The following is a 24,462-nucleotide window of genomic DNA, read 5'->3' as shown; positions in this document are numbered from 1 at the left end:
AGACAAGGTCAAGGTTCGCTCCACGTCCTCCGGACCATCAAACACCCACAGCAAAGCAACATTTGATTTAAGACATTTAGGATTTTTGGATTTTTGCTTTTACTCCTTCTGGTCAATTTCTGCGGGAATAACACACAACTCCTTATCTGGACTTCCTGGGAGGGGGATGTTTATAGGTCACTTGTTCATGCTTCGTCTTCTTATTGGTTGTTGAGTCAAATGAATGATTCATTTTAGGTTGTGTATTTAAAAAAAAAACCACAAGAGCAGCAATAATTGTGCAAAAGTCACCAGATAGAGTTATTTTCTTTTATTTTTGTTCATAAAAACGAATCAAGGGAACTTGTGACGTATTTAAAACATTTCTCTTCAATTCAATCTGATTTGAAAGTGTTTTGTTTTTTTTTTGAGCACTTTTTTGCTTAGGTGTGTGTTTATAAAGATATACATAACCATAACCCTCGAGGTTGTGCTGACAAAAAGACACATTCTTATAACCCCTGTATAAACATTTGAACATATTAATGGAAACTAACGGTAAATAATACAACAAATTATTTAAAGGATTTTTGTTTGTTTCTTTTATTAGCAGAGCGTGCGGTTCTCGCTGAGATTTGGACGCTCGCTCTTACTAGAAACATAAAAACACAGACGTTAGAAGACGAAAAAAAAGGCAGAAAGTTCTCAGTGACAGTGAAATATTGTCTGAGAAGCAGCAGGCGTGCTTCTCTCTGTGACTCACTAATGTCGTCTCTTAACAGCCAAATATAAATAGTACGCCCAGGACTATATAGCCTTATGTGCTTTCGATCAAAGGTCACGGCAGGTGCTGAGACAGGTGATTGTCTTTGGGTGGAGTGTCTTGCTCGGACTCGGGTGGTGGTCACCAACACTGTCATTCGTGTGTGTGTGTGTGTGTGTGTGTGTCTGCGATAGTATCCAAGTGGAAACCTCCCACGTTACTGTGCTTGTGAGTTCAAAGGACACACAAGCCCTGCCCTTGAGTGTGTTCCTGCGAGAGCGCAGCAGCAGCAGCAGCAGCAGCAGCAGCAGCAGCAGCAGCAGCAGCAGCGTTCTTTATCTGGTGGAGGTTCTGCTGCAAGTCGGCCACTGGAATCACTTTCTTCTGCTGGAGCTCGTCCACAGACCACAGCCAACATGCCCAAGACGGTAAGATGTCCGCACTCTTATGTGACACTGAAATGTCTCTTCTCCAGGTCTGAGATAAAGGACAAAGGTGATGGGTTTAAAGGGAAAACCGTTTGTGTTGATTGTTCATTTGGTTAGTCTCTCTTGTGGAACAAACTCTTCTTCTCTTTGTGAGTGGTTTCCGTGATGCATATATCCATATTTACTCATTAACCACAGGTAGAATTTGACCCATGCTACACATTCCTGGGAGAAGAAGAGCTGCTTCCTGGCTACAGCTCGACTGACTGATGCTTGTGTGTGTTCGCTCTTGCGTTTGTGAAAATAATCACTGGTTAACTTCAGAATCACAGGAATGAATGCCCTCAGTGAAAGTTAAGCATCAAACTGTGTGTGACCTGATAAGAAAAGTCATTACCAATGTTACTCTGCATTTATTTTGACTCTCCAAGGAGAAAAGCCACTGCGGAGAGGTCGTATTGACGTCCGCCTCCATTTGACTGATGATAAACTAACCCCAGTTAAACAACTATGAGTCATGGTAGCATGTGTTGCCTTCATTATTCTGGAATATGTTGAAAACTTAAATCCAACCTAAAAACAGCTACAAGGATTCAATGGAGCGACGTACTCGTTGGTTAGAATGGGTTTTACTGCGTCCATATAGCCATAGTCAATGATTTTGTGAGGAGCAAGTTAGCTGACACATGGGATCATAGAAGTTAGAAACCTTTGAGAAACTTTCATAAATGTTATGCCCCAGGTTTCAGAGAGTTTATCTTTATGACACCCGGGGCGTGCTCAAGTGTAACTTCATAAAACGATTGTGTAACTGCCACAGCGTGATCTGGCCTGGTGTCATGCACTTTTCCTGTTTCTGTCTTTCATTATGCAAAATACGCTGAATGAGCCTTTTTTGTTTTTTGTCGTGTTGAAGTTGGGACGTGTAGAAAATCAGATATTTGTCCCCGAAATAATGTTCTTTTCACAAAAGTGGCAACTTCAGCGAGGATTTTGCTATTTCAATCCGTGTAGGAGCACCCTTGTGACTCTTTGCAAGGGCAGTCCAAAGTCTAATGAGATAGTGAGCAATTATGGTTTATGAACAATCCACCTCAAAGCTCCACATTAATGTTATCCCACTCACAAATGACTGAACTATCTATCTTTTATTTACCACCCAAAAAGTTGTTTTACATAATGTAATCACTCATAACCCATTTTTCAAACATTTTATAACCATTGTTTAATCTAAGTTTGCATTCAAAACAACATAATACTACATTAAAAGCAACTACAAATGACAAAAAGCCAAGAGATAGAGGAAAGTCCAAAATCAATGAAAAATGCAGTAAAAATCAGGTAAATTACGACTGTACATATTTCTAAAGTAATTATACTGCACAGTAGCACAGTATTACTTACTACTAATTTTATTGACTTAAGTTAAAATTTGAAGTCATTACAACAAACCACTAATGTTTAACTGACTTAGTTAGTTAGTTAGTTTAGTATTAGTTAGCAGTTGAACTTTATTGTCATTGTTAAAAAAAAACCAAGAAAATTAGTTAGGGTTAGAAATGAGAGAGTTAACTCCACACAGCTCATCAACTAAAGAAACAACAAAGTTCTACTCCAGTAAAAAAAACTGTCACTATCTTCTTGGCCCACCAGAGGGCCGCAACCCACAGTTTGGGGATCAGTAAACGAAAACAGCTAATATTTAATTCAAAATGTTTAAATGCTTTGAATGAATGGAAGTTTTTTGTGTGTCGCAGGTCAACGTTCGCGTCACCACTATGGACGCAGAGCTGGAGTTCTCCTTCCACCCGTCCACCACAGGGAAGCAGCTCTTTGACCAGGTCTGACATTCAATGTCATGTAGACGATGGAAACTACAAGACACTGAGTCGAAATGAGAACTTTGATACTCAAAAGAATTAGTTTCTAAGTCAAACTTTCCATTTACAGTTCCATTTACATTCATTTTATGTCATATTCTGTCTTTTCCTGGCAGAAATTGTGATATAAGTAGTCATTTAATGTGTCCAATAATAGTTGAAAGATATGGCTAACATCTCACAGTACAAGGGGAATGTGGTCATTTTTAATAGCTGAGTAATTATCTTCTTATCACGTTATCTTTTTTTCGATAGTAATCACCAAGTAATGGGAGGTGTGGAAGTATGAATTTCAACTTTATGATATAGTTATTCATATAATGCTCTCATGTAACATTGTTACACTGATAAACAGAGACAGATGGAACAGAACAAGGTTTGTTTTATTAAAGATCATCAAAGAACCACACAGAGACAGAGTTTTTGACATTTTACTGTCATTTCCATGTTGTTGTATTTCACTGCCTTGATTTAAAGTTGTTAAATTAAACCGATACTGAAACAAAATAAAGATCATGTGTTAGCTGTGTGTCTCTGTTCTTCTCCCGCTGCTTGAAGGTTACAAGGACCATCGGACTCCGTGAAGTTTGGTACTTTGGGCTCCATTTCGTCGACATCAGAGGACTCACCTCATGGCTGAACTTTGAAAAGAAGGTGTGTTTGTTGTGGTTGCTCAGGCTAGGATAGCAAAGCAAAGGTTGGAGTATGACTCAAATCACAAAGAAGGGCCCATGAAGTGTCAGAAGTGAATTCTGCTACTCTGTATGGACGCTCGTCCATATGGATGCTCTTCTGTATGGAAGCTGGTCTGAATGTAAGCTTGTCCGTATGGAAGCTCTTCCGTATGGAATCTATCCTCGCAGAGCTGCTCTGCTGTATGGAAGCGTATAGTTCTCGCTGCTCTTCCGTATGGAAGCTCGCCCGTATGGAAGTATATGGAAGCTTTTCCGTATGGAAGCTGGTTCCGAATGGATGCTCTTCTGTATGGGAGTTGGTCTGAATGTCTGTCCGTATGGAAGCTCGTCCGTATGGATGCTCGTCCGTATGGAAGCTTGTCCGTATGGAAGCTCATCCGAATATAAGCTTGTCCGTATGGAAGCTCGTCCATATGGATGCTCTAGGTGTGAACACAGCATGACAGCGCCTATTTTCAGACAAGGATACAAACAAATAATGTTTCAGAGGCAGAAAATCAACATCAACTACAATTTAAACAAAAATCAACAAAAGCTGCGTACTATAGCTTTAAATTACACACATAAAAATATAAATACAATTCTAATCATCCTGATAAAAGGAATACTACACCGATTTGCATTTAGCTTTGTTTTACTAGGGTTAGGGTTAGGTAGAATTTTTGATACCGTCATTCTTTTTTTGTCACATGTCCACCACTGACACTTTCTGTTGTCCTGTTAGCGTAACTGTTAGCAAAGATGGCGGACACTATTACATTCTGGGAATGAAGCCCCGTCCTCCCACGGGTGGCTCTAAAAAGTGCAGAATTAGCGCTGCAGTTTCAAGCCTCAGATCAAGTGTTACTGGTGAGTACGTTACCAAAAAATGAGAATGGGATGCACACTTTTTCAAATATACTTCCCCTATTTTAGTAAAACAAATGCAAATGGTTGAAGTTTTCCTTTAATAACAACTATGATGGTGACATGTGCTCAAACTCTGATACTGAAAAAAACTCATAAATGAATGTACATTCATCTAAATACAATTTATTCAAATCATAAAAGCACATTCAAGTACATACAATAATAATCAATATGTTTCATAAAAATGTGTTTACTATATCACCTGTGCTGAGTTACTAATTATATATAATGACATTTAGGGTTAATAGATTGTATTGTTCTTTTCTGATCAGATCCTGAAAACAAAAAACTGATTGAAAAATTAACCTTCACAAACTTCATATATATATATGTATGTATGTACATGTACAGTATGAATGTATGTATAAACCTGTCCTGTTTTGTCCCTACTGTCTTCAGGTGATGTCCCAGGACATGAAGAAGGAGGTTCCTCTGCAGTTCAAACTGAGGGCCAAGTTTTACCCGGAGGACGTGGCTGAGGAGCTGATCCAGGACATCACCAGGAGACTCTTCTTCCTGCAGGTGAAGGAGGACATTCTGACCGAGGACATCTACTGTCCTCCCGAGTCTGCCGTGCTGCTCGCCTCCTACGCCGTCCAGGCCAAGCACGGAGAGTACAACAAGTCAGTGCACCACTCGGGTTACCTGTCCACCGAGCGCTTGCTGCCCAAAAGGTGAGTTTCAAACAGTGGGTGGGAGGAGTCTGCAGTTGGTCTGTGTGTGTGTGTGTGTGTGTACCTGGTATTCCTTATGTTGTGGGGACCTAAATGGGGACTTGTCTTCATTATGGGGAGAAAAATAAATGAATATGACGTGAATGACTCCAAAAAACACCAGCAGCAAACTAAACAAACCATTTAAAGGTATTGCATGTCTGCTGACAGACAGACACACAAGTAAAACTAAATACACAACCTTTCTGACCTGCATGTTTCTGATGTTTCCTTGAGTCAAATGTTCAGCTCATCAACAAACACAGGGAAACCCTGATCGAGTCGAGGGATTTAAGACAGTAGATCTGTTCTGCAGAGAGAGAGAGAGAGAGAGAGAAAACAAAAAGAATACACAACCTGCTGCGTGATGTTCCTGCTCGCATCCCGGTGGATGACAAGTGGGAACGCAAAATGTAAAAAGAATGTTTTTTTAACCATAACATCTGTCAAGTACATCGGATCACGCCAAAACTCCATCACATCAGATTCTGATGTTCACACCAGGTTTGGTGAGTTTTTGTTCAAAGTGCATTTAGAGAGTAATAGAGAGGAGACTTTGTGTAAGGTCATAAAAGTGCAGTTGCTGTAATTTTGTTATTTTATCATGTTTGAAAAAGCAAAGCAAACAAAGTCATTTAATTTTCTTCTCCCTGGAAACTCAGTTCCATTCACACTGACTGTCTACATCTGTGCTGTGTTTAATTTCACATTATTTTTCCTTCCATTTCTACTCTGTTTATAGTGTAAAGAGGAAGAATTGGAAGAGATCCAGTCTGATAAACTTGATAATGACTCACTTATTAGCACATGCACTGTTACTATTTCCACATTAGCCGACAAAAGGCAGCAGCAGAGAGGAACGGGTTTGATTTAGCTGTGTATGTGTTGTGTGTGTGTGTTTATCTGTGTATGTGTTGTGTGTGTGTCTATCTGTGTATGTGTTGTGTGTGTGTCTATCTGTGTATGTGTGCGCATAGACTGTTTACATGTGATCGCTCGTCTCTCCCCTCAGAGTTCTGGAACAACATAAGCTATCCAAGGAGCAGTGGGAAGAGAGAATCCTGGGCTGGCACAAGGAGCACGGATCCATGCTCAAGTGAGTAACCACACATACCCATACTCATGTGTTGGTCACTGATGAAACTTATTTTCTTTACTAAGTCAGTATTGAATTGGCCATGAAATCAACACTACAAATAAGAAAACACAACAACAAATACAAAACACAAAGGTTACACAACTGCAAATCGCAAAACACACCCAAGTTTTTTTTTTGTTTTTCTGTTTTTGTTGTTGTGGGTGTTTTTGCTGCCGTTGTGTTTTATTCATTGCAGGTGTGTTTTTGGTGGTGATTTGCACTTCAGACGTCGATCTGAGATCATTTCAAATGGAGTGTGTGTTGTGTTGAGCTGTGTGTCACCTGTACAGGGAGGAGGCCATGCTCGAGTATCTGAAGATCGCTCAGGACCTGGAGATGTACGGCGTCAACTACTTTGAGATCAAGAACAAGAAAAACACGGACCTGTGGCTCGGAGTCGACGCCCTGGGACTCAACATCTATGGGAAAGACGACAAGTACGTTTTTATATTTATTTATTTCCAATTCATTGGTAAAAGTCATGGACCTGGTGACACACGGGTGTCGAGAGATCAGGGCAACACTCGAGCAGTCAAACCTCGGTCACTGACCCAGTTCAGTCGGTCAGGTTTTCAATAAATCTGAGCACATGGATGTTGTTTTTAACAAGAGGTCGTTAACCTTGCGTATTTGCCTGGATTCTACTATGAGTTTCTTGTCTAAAAAAATCATAAAATCATAAAAATAATGTTTTAGTTTATAGAAACATTAAAATAACACAGTAAATTGCGTAGTGCTAAAGTAACCTTTATTAACACTGAATACATTCTGGAATAGAGAATGTTTTGAAACACTAAATGAATTGAATTTTGTATATTTGATCCTGATTGTCGGACACTTTTATGGAACTTTAACTGCAACATTTACTGTGTCATGAAGATTTAAAGAGGAAGTATATACAACAAACAAGGCCACCATATCAGACAATTAAAACATTGTTTACATAAAGTGTAGTATAGAGAGAGAGAGAGAGAGAGAGAGAGAGTTATTTAACCCGGGAGAAAACCCACACACACACGAGGAGAACCTGGAGAAAACCCACACACACACACACACACACATACACACACACACACACACACACACACTAACCTGAGACACACACACACACACACACACACACACACACGAGGAGAACCTGGAGAAAACCCACATACACACAAACCTTCAAACTCCATGCAGAAATACCCTTGTTCTGACCAGGTCTCAAACCCAGGGCTTCTTGCTGCAAAGGTTCTAAACTGCTGGCCACCACACCGGTTTAGTGGTCAGCCCATTTCAAATGTCTCGCATGTTTTAATCATCTCTCTTTTCCGTCCTACAGGCTGACTCCAAAGATCGGATTCCCCTGGAGTGAAATTAGAAACATTTCTTTCAGTGATAAGAAATTTGTCATCAAACCCATCGACAAGAAAGCCCCAGTAAGTGTGTGTGTGTGTGTGTGTGTGTGTGTGTGTGCGCGTGTGCGTGTGGGTCCAGGTTTACAAGGAGAACCTTGTCATTAAAGGTTCAACAACAGGACCAAGACAAAATACAAGCAGATATTAAATTCATGACTGCAACTTATTATTATTTACATTATTGATGAATCTGTGGATTATATTTTCATTTACTCCATGAAATGTAAGAAAATTGTGTGACAAAATCCTCAAATGTCAAACCGAACATTTACAGTCATTGAAATGTTTATCACATTTTGCTCTACATTATTTGTACGGGGAAATCATATTAAGATTAAGATGAAGTTATCGTTCATCTGTATTCTGTGAAAATAGCTTTGTATCTTTGAAATGTGCATGTCAACAAATATCAGTTTTAATAATTACAATTTTCACCATTTGTTTTATCAATGTTCAGGATCAATAGCTATTTAAATACCCCATTAATTTGATTTATTTTTATTATTCTTCTCAGAACAACTAACAATTTATCCGTAAAGTTCAACCTTCTTCTTTTGTGATGTCACGTAAATGATGAGGTTCTTTTCCTTTCCTTCTTCCTTCATAAGGATTTTTTATTCTACGCTCCGCGGCTGCGAGTCAACAAACGCATCCTGCAGCTGTGCATGGGAAACCACGAGCTGTACATGCGCCGCCGCAAGGCCGACAGCATCGAGGTCCAGCAGATGAAGGCTCAGGCCAAAGAGGAGAGGCTGCAGAAGAAGATGGAGAGGTAGAGGAAAGGTCACTGAGTCACAGGAGAGGTCAAGAGTTAGGCTCAGGAAGTGAGTGAGATGTTGTCGTTGTGTGTGTGTGTGTGTGTGTGTGTGTGACGTCCAGGGATCTGCTGGAGAGTGAGAAGAAGAAGAGGGAGCTCATCGAGAAGGAGAAGGAGCAGATGGAGACTGAAAAGCGGGAGATGATGGAGAAGCTTTACCTATTTGAAGAGACAACCAAGAGGACAGAGAGAGGTGAGACCAGTGTTCCTCAGAGACCCGGTGCTCTGCATGTTTTGCATGCAGGTGTGTTGGAGCAGGGAGATCAGGACCAGGATTGAGCCTGCCTCAAACCTGCCCCACTCTAACATGGGAGACTTTGTAACAGATGTTTTAATCCTGAAAAAGACACAGACAAGTCAAGACCCAGGACCACACACTTGATGTTTAATTAGATTCCAGGGTTAAAATCACATCTGTTAATCCCTCACACGACACGATAATCTGTTCAAATCGGCCTCAAATAAGAATGCAACCCAACTGTCGCTCAGTGAATGTTTTCTCTTTTTTGCACCATTCTCTGTAAAGAGATGACTGTGTTTGAAAACCCTTGTGGATTAACAGATTAACAGATGAAATCCTGTTCATAAAGTCACTTAAATCACCTTTCGCTCACTTCGCAACTGTCATGAAGCCAAAAAGCTGGGAATCAGTGCGTTAGGTGTTAAGTTAAGTTATGTTAAGTGTTATTTCAGAGGTAAAAACATTCCAAATTCTTTCATCGCCCTGTTTTCAAACACTGTGTTGGACTCTGACTCTGTCCTGTAGAGCTTCAGGAGCAGCTGGACCGGGCCGTAAAGCTGGAAGAAGAGAGGCGGAGGGTGGAGCAGGAGGCGGCCCGGCTGGAGACTGAGAGGATGGAGGCCATTATCGCCAAGGAGGAGCTGGCCAGGCAAGCTGAGGACCAGCTCAAGAGCCAGGAGCAGCTGGTGAGTGAGAGCACCACACACTCAAATCCCTCACGTGAGAAAAACCCGAGTGAAAGAAGGACACGCATCACAAACCGAGCATAAACACACATTATATTAGACTAATACCTGCTTTTCCCTGCTTAACTGGGATTAAAATCATCTCATGAGAAAATGATTCAAAACTCTTTCTCACACTAAAACAAGACCAATATTATCTAAGTAAATTTAAGGCTTAGGGTATAGTATTTCATTAACACTCAAAGAGTCAGGTGATTAGGATCAAATACGCTCTGGAATAGTGTTGAATTTAATTAAATTTGTGTTAAATTATTCTTAAATTATTAATAGGAACTGGTGTTAAATTACTTTAACGCTGCACAATTTACTTAGGTTAAGTTTAATGTGAAATCTGAATTTGAAAATTAAGATTTAATGACTCTTACTTTTTTATTTATTTATTCATTTGGTTTAAAATCGGTCATGTTGGCCAATCTTTCTTTTTGCCGTACGTCTGATAAAATATAACAATTTACAAAATTGCTGGACTTAAATAAAGATGAACTGAGCGACACTTATGGTCTGATGTGTAGTGAACTTATATTTAAATAAACAAATAACACATAAACTAAATGTTAAATAGTACAAGATGTATGTTATGACAAAAATAAAGTTTTAGTGACTTAGCAGCCCTTTAACACAGTCAGGTGGGTTAGCTGAGTTAGCAGTTAGCACTAGAATGTAGGTTTACGTTCGTCACTTCCAGGTTTAGGAAACACTGATCAACATTTTTCACACCAAATAAGTAAATAGTGGACAGATGAATGAATAATTAAAATAATAGTTGTAATGTTGTGCTGAGGGTAACCTAGCGTACCCAGGAGCGTGGTTAGCACAGTCAGTCATTGTCAACCTCCACTTTTGTGTTGGAATTCCAGATTTGCCCGTAGATCAGTCCCGGTGCGTTCCAGCTGTAGTTGTAAACTGGAAGTTCCGAGTTAAGAGGGCGTTCCCTTTAAGTCTGAACAACCTCACAAACCTCACAAACAAAGATCGCTCATTTTAATGTTTAATGTCGTCACACATACACACAGTACTGTTCAGTTTGGATCCACACACGTTGCTACGTTGTTGGTTTGTGGAAACTCCCACAAGTTACAATTTACTGATATCATAGTAAATTACATTGGTGTTTTGTTCCAAATTCAACTTCCATTACATCCCATGTCATTTAGCAGACGCTTTTATCCAAAGCCACTTAGAATGAGGGCATTTCAACATTTGTGTACAAACAAGAGCAGAAGTGAGTAAGAGCTTCGAGTCAGCCAAACTCGTCAAAGGTCTCGTCATACAGTAAGTGCTTTTTTTGTGTGTCGTCGTCTTAGTCGAGGTCGAGTCAAAAGGGTTGTGATTTTAGTTGGCGGTGGAAGATGTCCGCATGGTTCCAGGACAGTGGCACCGGAGTTCTGTGGACAGTCGTGAGTTCTGTGAACGCCTCTGCGATCCTCTCCGTGAGGGGGCAGCACGCCGGTTTACTGATGCAGAGTGATCCGTTTGTACTTCCGATATAACTACTTATACTTTATTTTCCTTATATAATGTATCTGTGTCTCTCTTCATATATAGAACCAGAGCAAACTCCTAGTGTTGTGTAACCTTTACACACTTTACCTGGCAATGAACCTGATTCTGGTTCTGACCTGTCAAACCAATGAACCGCTCTACCTTTTAACTTCAAGACTCATGCACGATTTCCTTCAGTTTGTGACCATTCATTTAGAGAAGATCATTCATATTTGAGCAGGTGAACAGGTGTCTTGGTCTCTTGCTGTGGACACATGTTTTATGCCTCCTTCCCTCAGGCTACAGAACTGGCCGAGTACAGCGCCAAGATCTCCCTGCTGGAGGAGGCCAAGAGAGTCCAGGAGGAGGAGGCTGAGATATGGCACTGCAAGGTGAGCCGCAGTCACATGTCATCGAGGAGGTGAAGGCTTCTTAACGTCACACGGATGAACTGGAACGTTTACCAAATTGACCGTTTCCTTCTTTTGGCCCTTTCATTTTTCGAGTATATTGTTAGACCAATGCAAATCTGACACTAGAGTATTTCAAATTTCGATGTTTTAAAAGTCACTGTAATGTGCTTGTGTGAAGTCGAGGATAGTTCAGACTTTGATTGTCTTTGAGGGGAAATCTAGGTTGCAGTTGACAGTAAAAATACAATAAAAAACAAATAAACACAATAGCAAGGACATTGGACAACACACACACACACACACACACACACCGCAACCAAAGCTGACGTGAAACAATATCCGACAAGATTTTACAATAGATACAATAAAAATGATTGTACATAGAACAAACAGTTTTTAATTCTCTAGGGGGGAGAGAAAGGACAAGAGGGAGATGAGGTAGAGACAGAAGATAGAGAGAGACCAGGAGCAGATACACAACAACTGTATCAGGTTACAAGTTTATACAATTAATGATATCGACAAATCATTGATCATTGTTTGAGTTAATATCCAAGAGTGGACAAAACGGAGACATTTTCACTTGGCTTGCACTTGTTTTCCTGTGGTGGAGACAGGTTTGTGCCAAGACTAACAGACGCACTCATATTGCACTTTATTGACAGTACTAATGGAGATTGTCTAAAGTGAAGTTTGGCTGTTCAGTCTACTGAGTTCTGTCCCTGTCAATCTTTAATCCCAGGCCAAGGAAGTGGAGGAGAACCTGCTGAAGACGAAGGAGGAGCTGCACTTTGTCATGGCCACCGCAGCCGTGGCTCCCGCACCTGCTCCTCCCGCTTCCTCCTCTTCTTCCTCCTCGGACAGCGAGAGCGACCACGAGCACAGCGAGGAGAACAGCACCTACAGTGCCGAGCTGCACTCGCAGAGCATCAACAACATCCACCACCAGGAGGAGGAGGAGAGGATCACTGAGGCCGAGAAGAACCAACGCCTGCAGAGGCAGCTCATGGTGAGTTCAGGCTCTGACAGCAATACATACAGGACTTTTTGTCTGTGTGTGTCACAAACTCGTGGCCCACCGTCCACATGCGGCCCCCAACTCAATGTAATGTGGCCCACCACTTCATATCTGTGAGAGAAAATTCGAATCTTCAGCCATCTTTAAGCTTAATCACAGACATATTCTTATAAGACATTTAACAGCCATAATGTACAATAAGACACAAACGAGGCGCCTTTCACGGTTCCCTCCCTACATACCAAGATGCCCGACCTCTGGACCGGATACACTAGCTCAAGGACTAATAATTACAGTATATGATGATGTCTTACTGTACTCCTCAGATCTGAGTTGTTTACAATCAAGTCACTGACTCCAGAGGCTCCAGAGGCTCCGTCCCAGCTCCGTTGTCTCATAATCAGATGTCAAGTTATAATATGTTTATATGGTCCATGACCTCCTCTGCTTCTAGCTCTATTATAGACAGAATATGAAACTGGCTAATAATTATACATTAGATTATATATATATATATATATATATATATATATATATATATACATATATACTGTATACATGAGGGTTATTGCACGTATTAACATTAGAAATAAGTCCATTTTATTTTTGCATTCATTTGATTACCACTTAACATACACTGGTAACAGTTGCTTTACATTGTTAATATGGACTTAAAAACTGTCATGTCTGTTCATTGGCTCACTGATACTGATGAGATTGACAATCCAATGATGAGTGACAACATGAGGTGATGAAGAGGATGCTTGAAGGCCAAAGTTCTTAAGATCTCTGAAAAATCTCATAAAAATTCAAAGAAATCATGTCATTATTATTAGTCACTCCTCAATAACAGCACATATCGTTTGTATTTGACAAAAACGTTCATTTTGAACCGTTTTTTTGATTTTCTGTTTTATATCCTGTCATATTGAAGTCTTATTTTACAGTATTTCACTCATTTGTTGTCATTATATCATTGTTTTCAATCTGTCTTGGATTATTTCTATTAATTTATATTATTATATTTGTATTGTCTTTAGATTTGACTGTAAAGAAGAATTTAAATAAGGCGGCCCTTGTTGTGTGTAAATGCCTAAAATCCGTTCCCTCCACAGGCCTTGAGCTCCGAACTGGCAGAAGCCCGTGACGATAACAAGAAGACCAAGAACGATCTTCTCCACGCCGAGAACGTCCGAGCCGGTCGTGACAAATACAAGACGCTGCGTCAGATCCGTCAGGGAAACACCAAGCAGAGGATCGATGAGTTTGAGGCTTTGTAGAAACTTCAGACACTCAAAGATCTCTCTCTCTCTCCCTCTCTATCTCTCTGAATTACCTCATTTCTCCGTCCCATTCCTACATTTTTTAATTTAAAGTGTGATGTAAATGCAGCCACAGCCAGAAAAAAAAAACCCAGAAAAACATAGAGCTGCTATTTGTAATTGTTGATTTGTATCAGTCAAACTTTGTTTTATGTTGATGATGTAACATCTCCAATATTCTGTGACGTCCAATATAAACATGCTCCAATGTAAACATACTGCAAACATGCCATAAAGCTAATTAAATACATTTCATGGAGTAAATGTAACATATGGTAACCACGTATAGAGCTGCAAGTCATTATTATTTTATGTGTCAAATGATTTCATTTCTCTGATTATTTGTTTTAGCTAAGTGAGAAAAGTCATACTATACTACCAAAACATTAATACAATAAAATATAGATAAACACCAAATTCGGACTTTTCAGAGGCTGAAACAAAGAGATTGTGGTGTTTTGTTGTTTTGCTTCATAAATGAATAAGTTAATGAATTTAAAGTGAATAATTATTTCATAATAATTTTCTGTCAATCAATCATCTAGTGCCCCCTACCGCCACTCTCTTTTGTAACCTACTTTATAATAATGTTTAAATTCATTGGCTTTATGATTGATTTTACATGATCAAGTCTTTATATGCAGAGTTTCTTTTAATCTCCTGAAACCTGACTTTTTGTTTGGAATGCATTTTTACTCCTAAATGTCTAAAATGTCTACGATAAACATGATGTAATATACAGTATAAGTATAAAAACTGTATAATACAATGACGCCAAAACAAATCTAAAACTGTGAAAAGAAGATTATTCTCAAAGAATATACATTTATTTGAACGCCTCAAAGGAACAACACACACATGCTTTTAGAACATGGCTGTGCAAAATAAAAGAGTAAGCGGTTATTATTGTTATTTGGCTGTTCATTGACACTGAACGACACAATCACAATCTGTAACAGAAAACAATCTTCAGAATGAAATGAAATACAAAAGTGTTGAAAAATGAAGAGCACACAGTAGACTCAGCTGTGAGTCATGTTAGAAGACGTCTGACAGAGAATCCACAGCCTTTCACATGTTTACTCACTGACTGGATGGGCTTGTCTTTAGGTTGCTAGACAACTTGTGAAGCCAGTAGTGCTGGTCTGTTTAAATAACCTCTGGGTAAATATTTTATCTGCGAATGAACACATGAATCATGCACCAGGTTATATTTGCTGGGGTTACCGGCCCTGAACCATCCGGGTGTGCGCTTCCTCAGGACTCACGAGACCAAAAGAGGGAGGAAGATGATGATGATGATGATGATGATGAGTGCGTGTGTGCGCAAAAAGGTGAGCTGTGGATTTGAGCCATTATACTCCAGGACTGTGGGATTGCCCATTGTAACCCCATGCGTGTGTGTTCTCTGCAGGATCTAAATATAAGCTGGTGACAAATAATCCAAATACAGTAGCAACCCAACTGTGATGTGTGGGTGGTGCTGAGAGAGAACAGCTCCAGCTCCAAAGTCCCGCTCTGTCGGATCTGGAGTCCGTGAGGAGGAGGAGAGTGACGCACACCTGCGCACCTGCACACCTGCACTCCAGGACTTTTTCTTTCTGTTTTCCATTGATTGTCTTCATGATCATGAAAAGACAAAACGCCAGGACTCTCGCCCTCATCATCAGCATCCTCACCTACCTGGTGGTCGGAGCCGCCGTCTTCGAGACCCTGGAGTCCAAACAGGAGAAAAGTCACAAGAGGAGGCTCGACGCCAGAAAGTACGAGCTAATGCGCAAATACAACTTAACCAAAGCGAATTTCGAGGAGCTGGAGCTCGTCGTCCTGCAGCTCAAACCCCACAAGGCAGGAGTGCAGTGGAAATTCGCTGGCTCCTTTTACTTCGCCATCACTGTGATCACGACAATCGGTGAGCAGTTTCATTACAGAATTATTAGGGTTCGAGCAACAAGGTTGCAAGAACCCTATTGTAATCGTAAGAGTTATTCTTCTTATTCTTCCGCCTTCCAAATAAATCGCGTTTTTGAGGCCCTGAACATGCCCCAAAACTCACCATTCTTTGCAAGTGCATCAGACCTGGTGTAAATTTACGTTTATTAATGTTTCGGGGAATGTGCGTTAAAAAATGAAAGTGGGCGGGGCAAATAACTGCTCCACCCCCTAAAACTTGTGGGCCTGAGGAGCACGTTTAATGTACATGCACGAAACTTGGTACACGCGTTCTTTAGGTCGGGATGGTCAAAAAAGTCAGCGTAGCCTATGCTCTAAAACGAACAGGAAAGCCGCCATCTTGGATTGAAAATTCATTTTTTGCCGATTTTGGCCATATCGCACCATCGGTATTTGAACGAACTTGTCCTAGAGCTTACATGGGATCACGTTCAAACTTGGTGAGGTCACTTTGGACAAGTTGAGGATCTAAAGTTGCTAAAAACTTTTTAATAAGTATCATGGTGTACGAGAAAGGGGCCGGCAAAGTTGGTGAAAATTTTTATTTTTCGCCACAGGCAACAAAACTCTTATAACTTTGCGATAGAAGGTCACTTCCCAACCAAATTACCTAGGGTTGATGATGGACCATTGCTGAAGAAGTCTGTGGAAAAACTGTACATTTTTAGCACAGCGCCTCCTTGTGGTAACAGAAAATACAACAAATACACAATTTCGGTAATAACTTTTACATATTTAATCGTATCAAACTCAAAATTTGTGACAACATTTAAAACACATGAAAGATGATGCGTGCTTATTATGATAACAAATGGCGCAACGGTGTTGCCATAGCAACACTGCAAAGTCAGATATTTGTGACAAAAAAACAAACTGCTACAACTTTGCGAAACTGAGTCCAATCTGAACCAAACTTGCTAGGATTGATGATAGTCTGGCCCTGAAGACACCTATTTGAAAATATTCACTTTCAAAAACAGCGCCCCCTTGTGACAGCAGCCACTATGACACCTGATATTTGAATGAACTTGTCCTAGAGTTTTTGTGCGATCACCTTGAAAATTAGTGAGGTCACTGTGAACAAGTTGCCGAGCATAAGTTACTGAAAGCTTTTTAAAATGTCGCTCGGTGTACGAGATAGGGGGCGCCAAAGTTGGTGTTCATTCATATTTTTCACAACAAAAGGCAAAACTCTTACAACCCGTAAAACTTGTCCTCCTGAGGAGCACGTTGAATGTACATGCACGAAACTTGGTACTCACGCGTTCGTTAGGTCCAGACGGTCAAAAAAGTCAGCGTAGCCGAACCTCTAAAACGAACAGGAAAGCCGCCATTTTGGATTGAAAGTACATTTTTCGCAGATTTTGGCCATTTCGCACCAATGGTATGTGAACGCACTTGTCATAGAGCTTTAATTCGATCACCTTCAAACTGGTTGAGGTCACTGTGAATAAGTTGAGGATCTAAAGTTATTAAAAGTTTTTTAAAATGTCACATGGTTTTTGAGATAGGGGGCGCCAAAGTTGGCGTTCATTCATATTTTTCACAACAAAAGGCGAAACTCTTACAACCCGTAAAACTTGTCCTCCTGAGGAGCACGTTTAATGTACATGCACTAAACTTGGTACTCACGCGTTCCTTAGGTCAGGACGGTCAAAAAATTCAAAGCAGCCTATGCTCTAAAACGAACGGGAAAGCCGCCATCTTGGATTGAAAGTACATTTTTGCAGATTTTGGCCATTTCGCACCAATGGTATGTGAACGCACTTGTCATAGAGCTTTCATGGGATCACCTTGAAACTTTGTGAGGTCACTGTGAACAAGTTGAGGATCCAAAGGTATCAAAATCTTTTCATTAAGTATCACGGCGAACAAGAAGAAGGTCAGGAAAGTTGGCGAAAATCACGATTCCTCGCAACACACAACAATCTCTTATAACTTTGCCATGGAAGGTCAGATAGTAACCAAACAAGTGACAATCGATGATGGGCCCTTGCTAAAGATGTCTATGCAAAAACTGTAAATTTTGAAAACATCGCCTCCTGGTGGTGGCAAACACTAGGAAGTCTGGTATTTCGCAACACACAACAAACTCTTATAACTTTGCGATTGAAGGTCAGATCTTAACCAAACTTGTGATGATCGATGATGGGCTTTTGCTGAAGATGCCTATGCAAAAATTGTAAATTTTGGAAACAGCGCCACCTGGTGGTAACAGAAAGTACAAGTTCACAATTTCCCTTATAACTTTAACAAATGTCCTTGTATCAAACTCAAAATTTGGGAAAACATTCCAAACACATGGTAGATGATGTGTGCCTAATATGATAACAAATTGTTCAACAGTGTTGCCATGACAACACTACAAAGTCAGATATTTGCGACAAAAAACAAACTGCTACCACTTTGCGAATGCTATTCCAATCTGAACCAAACTTGCTAGGATTGATGATAGTCAATCCCTGAAGATGCCTATATGAAAATATTCATTTTCAAAAACAGTGCCCCCTGTTGACGGCAGACAATATGACGTCTGGTATTTCGCTACAACAACAAACTCTTATAACTTTGCGATGGAAGGTCAGATCTTAACCAAACTCGTGACGACCGATGATGGGATCTTGCTGAAGATGCTTATCCAAAAACTGTACATTTTGAAAACAGCGCCTTCTGGTGGTAACAGAAAATACAAGTTCACAATTTCCCTTATAACTTTAACAAATTTCATTGTATCATACTCAAAATGAATGAAAACATGAAAAACACATGGTAGATGATGCTTGCTGAATATGATAACAAATCGTTCAATGGTGTTGACATAAGAACACTGCACAGGATCCACTCTACTGAGTGGTTTGTCATTGCAGTAACCTTTGTTCGCCACATGATGGAGGCATTTGCCTACAAATCTATCAAATCTAACATTTACAGTTTCTCATGCTGCTCTGAAAGGGAAAGATGGGGCAAAAGGTACTGCAAGAGGGGCCAAGGAAAAAAAAAACAGGGAAAATGGGAAGAGAGAAAAAGTAACAGAGGGAAAAAAGAGAAAATGCACCCTAAATTCTTATACCATCAGATGTTCTATCACAAAAATAACTAGTTATTTCTAAAATTCAGCTTCAATTCTGATACCATCAGTTGTTTTTCACAAAAATAACAACTTATAGATGAAATCACACTGTTAGACCTCAGACCCGCCCTGAACATGTCTGTAAAGGATGACCTCCTTACAGGAAGTACAACTCCCGAAACAGGAAGTAAAGTCTGACATTCTCCGATCCACACGAAACTTGTTATGTAAGTCAAGGTACCTTCCCTAAACACGTTTACGGACACGCCTTTCACCCAACAGGAAGACGGCCATTTTAAAAGGACACGCCTGACATTGCGCGGGGATGCAGCTGAAAATAACCTGTACCACAAGCGGTGAATGAACGGAAGATGAGGAAGAGGACTCGCGCTGCGACGTGGACGCACAGGGACTCGCGAGCCGTCAAGCTCGAACCCGTCAATTACCGCTTGCGGTACTAGTTGTTATTGTTATTGTTATTGTTGTTATTGTTATTATTATTATTATTATTATTATCATGGTTGTTATTATTATTATTAGGATTCGAGCACAAGATGCGTAGAACCCTATTGAAACTGATTATTATTATTATCACTGTTAATATTATTATTATTGTTGTTATTGTTATTGATATTAATATTATTATTAATATTATTATTGTTATTATTATTATTATTATTATTATCCACATCCCCGCAAGAAAAACTCACTCCAACAACAACCACACGCACACATTTACAACCAGAGGCGTTTCAAGGTAGTTTGAGGGTGCTGACCCGTGAATCACAGTCAGAACATAGCAGACAAATGTCTCTAGTATTAAAAACTAAAGAATTTTATAAAGTCATAATTTTATGAAAATAAGTCTTAATATTATGAGAATAAAATCTGATTATATAAGCAGAATCTCAGATCAGCTGCAACCTGTCAATTAACCCTTGTCAGTGCAGTGCCTAAACACACAGCTGTATGCTGATGAAACGTGCGTAAACCAGCATAACATAATTATTATTATTATTAGTATCATTATTATTATTATTACATAAAGTGGCATCAGAGTTCACTTCAGTTTCAGGGCCCCTTTGGCAAATCTACTATTGAAATTCAAGGAAAGACATTAGATATTATGATGAGAAGAAAAACTGGATTCTTTTATTTATTATTATATCCTTAATTTATTGGATTAAGGACGGTCACTAGATAATCCAGAGCCAAAACAATCAACACCCCAGCCTTTAAAGTTCCAGGGGTTTCATTTTTGTGTAGTTTTGTGTGAAAATAATAAACTCAAACGTCACTTAATCCTCTAATTTCCTTCAATAGCTCAGTGTCTCGTTACATGAAGTTCTCTTCAGGCTAATTCAGGCTGAGAAAGTGACGCCTCTCTGGTTTATTTGCAGTGCTTACAACATCCCAGCTGACAACAATGTGGGAGTTAGTTACTAATGCCCTATAATGAAGCTGAATACTGGGGTTCCCGTCGATGAAAAGAGTTTATTTGGAGTTGGTGTGGAATCAAGTCGATCTACACTGTGGAAACAATACATTGTTATTATTTATTTAATGATTTTTCAGAACAGAGGCATTATAAACTTCTCTGTAAATGTGCCAGAAATGTAGATAGATAGATAGATACTTTATTCATCTCACAGAGAAATTCACAAATGGGACTATTTATTATTATTATTATTATTTATTAAGGTTTAATTATAGACCTTTACAATATGACTCAAGTGTGCAAAACATAATTAAACTAATAGCAGAATGTATTCATTAAATCAAACACTCGCTGCATGCACGCAGTGGAACTCGTGATTGTTGGACTCAGGTTCAGTCATGTCACCTGTCAGTACCACACTTTCTTTTTTTGGGATTTCTTTATTAAATATGTGGGGTAATAAAAGCTTGCACTTTAAGTTCAGTTTGGAGGGTATTCCAAGCAGAGGGGGCGGAGAAAATGAAACCTTTTTTTCCCATTTTGGTCCAAACGTGTGGAGCAGACGAGTACAAAATGTCATTGGAGTGTAAGGCATAATGGCTTCTGGTTCGCTCAAGAAAAGTGCTTAAATAGGTAGGAACCAAGCCCAAGAAGAGCCTTATAGACCAGAGTCATCCAGTGTGTGTAGCGTCTTACAGACAGAGAGGACATGGAAGCTTTGGCATACAGTTCACAGTGGTGGGTGATGCCAGTGATGAACCTCAGCGCACAATGATAGACTGGAGTCAAAGACTGTAGGCAACTGTTAGAGGCACATAGTCAAGTGTTGGTAAGAACGTCGCTGATCTCAGGACCTTGTTTCTATAAAAGAAACCGAGCTTCACCCTTCTGTAACACCTTTCATTTTGAATTGGTAAACGAATCATTTATGCATGTTATTTAAAACATAAATCTTGACTTCAAGTGTCTTTGGGAATTACTGCCCTAAAGCACACAATAACCGCATGTGTTGTCCTCCAGGTTACGGCCATGCAGCGCCCAGCACCGATTCAGGGAAAGTGTTCTGCATGTTCTACGCCCTCCTGGGGATCCCCCTCACCCTGGTCATGTTCCAGAGCCTGGGCGAGCGGATCAACACGTTGGTCAGGTACCTGCTGCACCAAGCCAAGAAGTGCGTGGGAATGCGTCAGACGGAGGTCTCCATGGCAAACATGGTGACGGTGGGCTTCTTCTCCTGCATGAGCACCCTGTGCGTGGGGGCCATGGCGTTCTCTCAGTGCGAGGGCTGGAGCTTCCTGCACGCATTCTACTACTGCTTCATCACGCTCACCACCATTGGCTTCGGAGACTACGTGGCTCTGCAGAGGGACGACGCGCTGCAGAATGACCCGCGCTACGTGGCCTTCTGCTTTGTTTACATCCTGATGGGCCTGACGGTGATTGGAGCGTTCCTGAACCTCGTGGTGCTTCGCTTCCTCACCATGAACACAGAGGATGAGCGGCGGGACGCCAAAGAGAAGGCCTTGATGACTGTGACAAAGTCCCGAGGGGAGGTGGCTCGTCTCATACCTGTCTCCGCCTCCTCCACAGCTGTAGCAGACAACACTAGAAAGGCTAAAGATTTAAAAGGTGTCTACACTGAGGTGCTTCATTTCCAGACTATATGCTCGTGCCTGTGGTACAGCAGCAAAGAGAAGCTCCAGGGCTCCGTCACAATCCCGCAGGAGCTGACATTCTCCGATGCCCACTTGCAGCAGAACAGCAACTGCCCTCACTACATGGAGCCTGTATCATCAGGCTGTGTTTGCAGTCCACGTCAGTGCACAAGCATAAACTCCATAACAACGGGCCTACACATTCTCTCTCCATTCAGGGTGTTTAAGAGACGCAGCTCCGTCTAGCCTTTCAAAACTGCAGATTTCACAAATACGTCTTCACTGCCAAGTGGACAACGAATACACAGTAGTCTTCAAAGCAAATCTTTGTGGTGCTATAATCCCAGCAACAGTAGGAGCCATAGATAAAGGGGGGAGAGCACATGCAGCTCTGTAAACAGCCAAATCTTACACAGCAGTGTTTTTGAGTTGAGGATCGCTGATGAACACGTGAGCATGTGCTGTTGACCGTCATTTGTGTGTTTAAACATGAGCGCGTGATGTTTGCAGCTGCTGCAGGGGACGAGGAAACATGCTGCACAGAGGCAGTTCCAGTTTCATGATGATTTCATTGGGGGCAGCCCATGGCCAAGTGGAAAGGGAACTTAACTTATAACCAGAGGGTCGCTGGTTCAAATCCCCACCCGGTCAAAAAGGGCTGGGGTACCCCTGAGCAAGGTACCCAACCCCCAAATGCTCCCCGGGCGCTGCTCAGTGTGGCAGCCCGCTGCTCCTAATTCTAGGATGGGTCAAAATGCAGAGAAATATTTTACCTTAATAAAAACTAACTTAACTTTAGGTTTTACAGCCTAAATGTTGTTTTTAAACGTCATAGTCTCTGCACCAGTTCTGGCCTCACATGAACTGCCTCATGGTGTCCTTACATTTATTTATTTATTTTCAGTCAAGCCAACCGTGCTGCTGACACATTACTTCACATGACTCACATGTGTGGTTGCCCCTGTTATTGTGATTTTCTGTTATGTAACATCACAAGTGGAAAAGTGACAAACTGCAGCAGCAGCAGCAGCAGTGATGTACAGTCATAGATGCACAAACTGAAAACAATGCAGCAAAGCAGCAGCCTGACATGCTTTTACTTGATATTTGTTAAAGCTGCATTGCGTAACCTTTGGTGATTGGTGGTTTTTCTTGATGTAATTGTTTAGTCTTTGTGAACAGAAACAATAACTACGTTTACATGGACTCAAGTCATCGGAGTAAAAGCCTGATCGGAAATAAAAATGAGGGAGACGAGAGGGTGGTATATCCACGTAAACACCACATATTTCTGTTTTGTGGCTGCTGTGAAAAAGAATAATGAGCATGAAAGTGAGACGGACAGTGGACAGTGAGGGGACGAGCAGACACGTGGAAGTGAGAATTTAGACTCTTTACACTCCTTGTATCAAAAAAGTCTATTCTGACTGAGCGCTTGATGCATCAGATCATTTGATTGTCCATGTAAACGATGGAATTGTAAATTCTAATCGGGAGGAAAACATAGTTATTGTACCATTAAGCCATGTTTCCATCATGGTACAGTTCAGTTTGTTAAGTACGGTTTGGAACGGTAAAGCTGAGTCAGGAGAACAGTAGCTTCACTTGGGAGGCGGGCGTGCTCTGTTCCCGATGGCCATGTTAGCGAGATACGTAGCACAATGTTGTACCAATGAACAACGTCATCGACTCAACAACAACAACAACAACAGAGCAGCTCAGTTTGGGGCTGTTTGTCAAACTTTGTATGAGAGAAGTTTTTCTGTCGCCCAATCAGCTGACTGCCGTGGGTCTAGCTCCACCCGTACGTTACCCTGGCACCGAAACATGAAAGAGTTTAACATTTTGCTATTATATTCCTAGTGGAACTCAGTGGAAACACACCATTGTTTATTGGCGGTGTCCTTCGTCAAGCAATACTATCAGACCCCAGCATATACTTCTCTTTTTGGACCTTTTGTGGCATAAACTCTGACTGTGTCAGGACCAGTAGTCCTCATGAAGATCCAAACCTGCTTCAAAGACTGTATACACAGTCAGGTCCTGGTTTTCCGTGAGCCAGTCTGAATATAGTCACATTTTTAAAAATGGTGCTGTATTTTACAAAGCAATTGACTATATGCACAGTCTGGTTTCCAATAATCCAGCCCGACTATTTTGCTGTCAGCCAATGATGCAGAGATGTTCTACAGTCAGTGTGAGGCTGAGCACAGAGGGATGCAGCAGTCCTCACGACGCTTACATTTATTTAAACACCCTTTTCCATGTCTAAAAGACAATGTTTTCAATTTATATTGGATATTTCTACCTGAAGTTTCCCCTGAATGATAACTGAGTGGAGGTAAAGGAGCTGTACGTGACGCTCTGAGAATGGAATCAGTTGAGGCAGAACCTCATTTCTG

The 24,462-nt window shown here is 40.8% G+C and overlaps 2 protein-coding genes across 2 annotated transcripts; both read left to right on the top strand.

Moving 5' to 3' along the window:
* The first annotated feature begins 405 nt into the window (after positions 1–405).
* Positions 406–14,847, top strand: ezra (ezrin a). The gene is made up of 13 exons (XM_044047204.1): positions 406–1,170; positions 2,928–3,011; positions 3,609–3,704; positions 5,054–5,328; positions 6,380–6,463; positions 6,796–6,942; positions 7,830–7,926; positions 8,514–8,677; positions 8,785–8,915; positions 9,489–9,649; positions 11,491–11,583; positions 12,347–12,613; positions 13,738–14,847. Exons 1-13 carry the CDS (start codon positions 1,159–1,161, stop codon positions 13,900–13,902), a joined length of 1,776 nt encoding a protein of 591 aa, XP_043903139.1. The 5' UTR covers positions 406–1,158; the 3' UTR covers positions 13,903–14,847.
* Positions 14,848–15,247: 400 nt separating this feature from the next.
* kcnk3b (potassium channel, subfamily K, member 3b) lies at positions 15,248–22,681 on the top strand. Its single transcript, XM_044047205.1, has 3 exons — positions 15,248–15,278; positions 15,359–15,856; positions 21,426–22,681. Exons 2-3 carry the CDS (start codon positions 15,568–15,570, stop codon positions 22,304–22,306), a joined length of 1,170 nt encoding a protein of 389 aa, XP_043903140.1. The 5' UTR covers positions 15,248–15,278; positions 15,359–15,567; the 3' UTR covers positions 22,307–22,681.
* Positions 22,682–24,462: the final 1,781 nt, after the last annotated feature.

This window comes from Solea senegalensis, linkage group LG16 (assembly GCF_019176455.1).
Source record: "Solea senegalensis isolate Sse05_10M linkage group LG16, IFAPA_SoseM_1, whole genome shotgun sequence".
Taxonomy (NCBI): Eukaryota; Metazoa; Chordata; class Actinopteri; order Pleuronectiformes; family Soleidae; genus Solea; species Solea senegalensis.
Note: the sequence above shows the minus strand (reverse complement) of the source record. Positions and strands in the feature narration are given on the sequence as shown.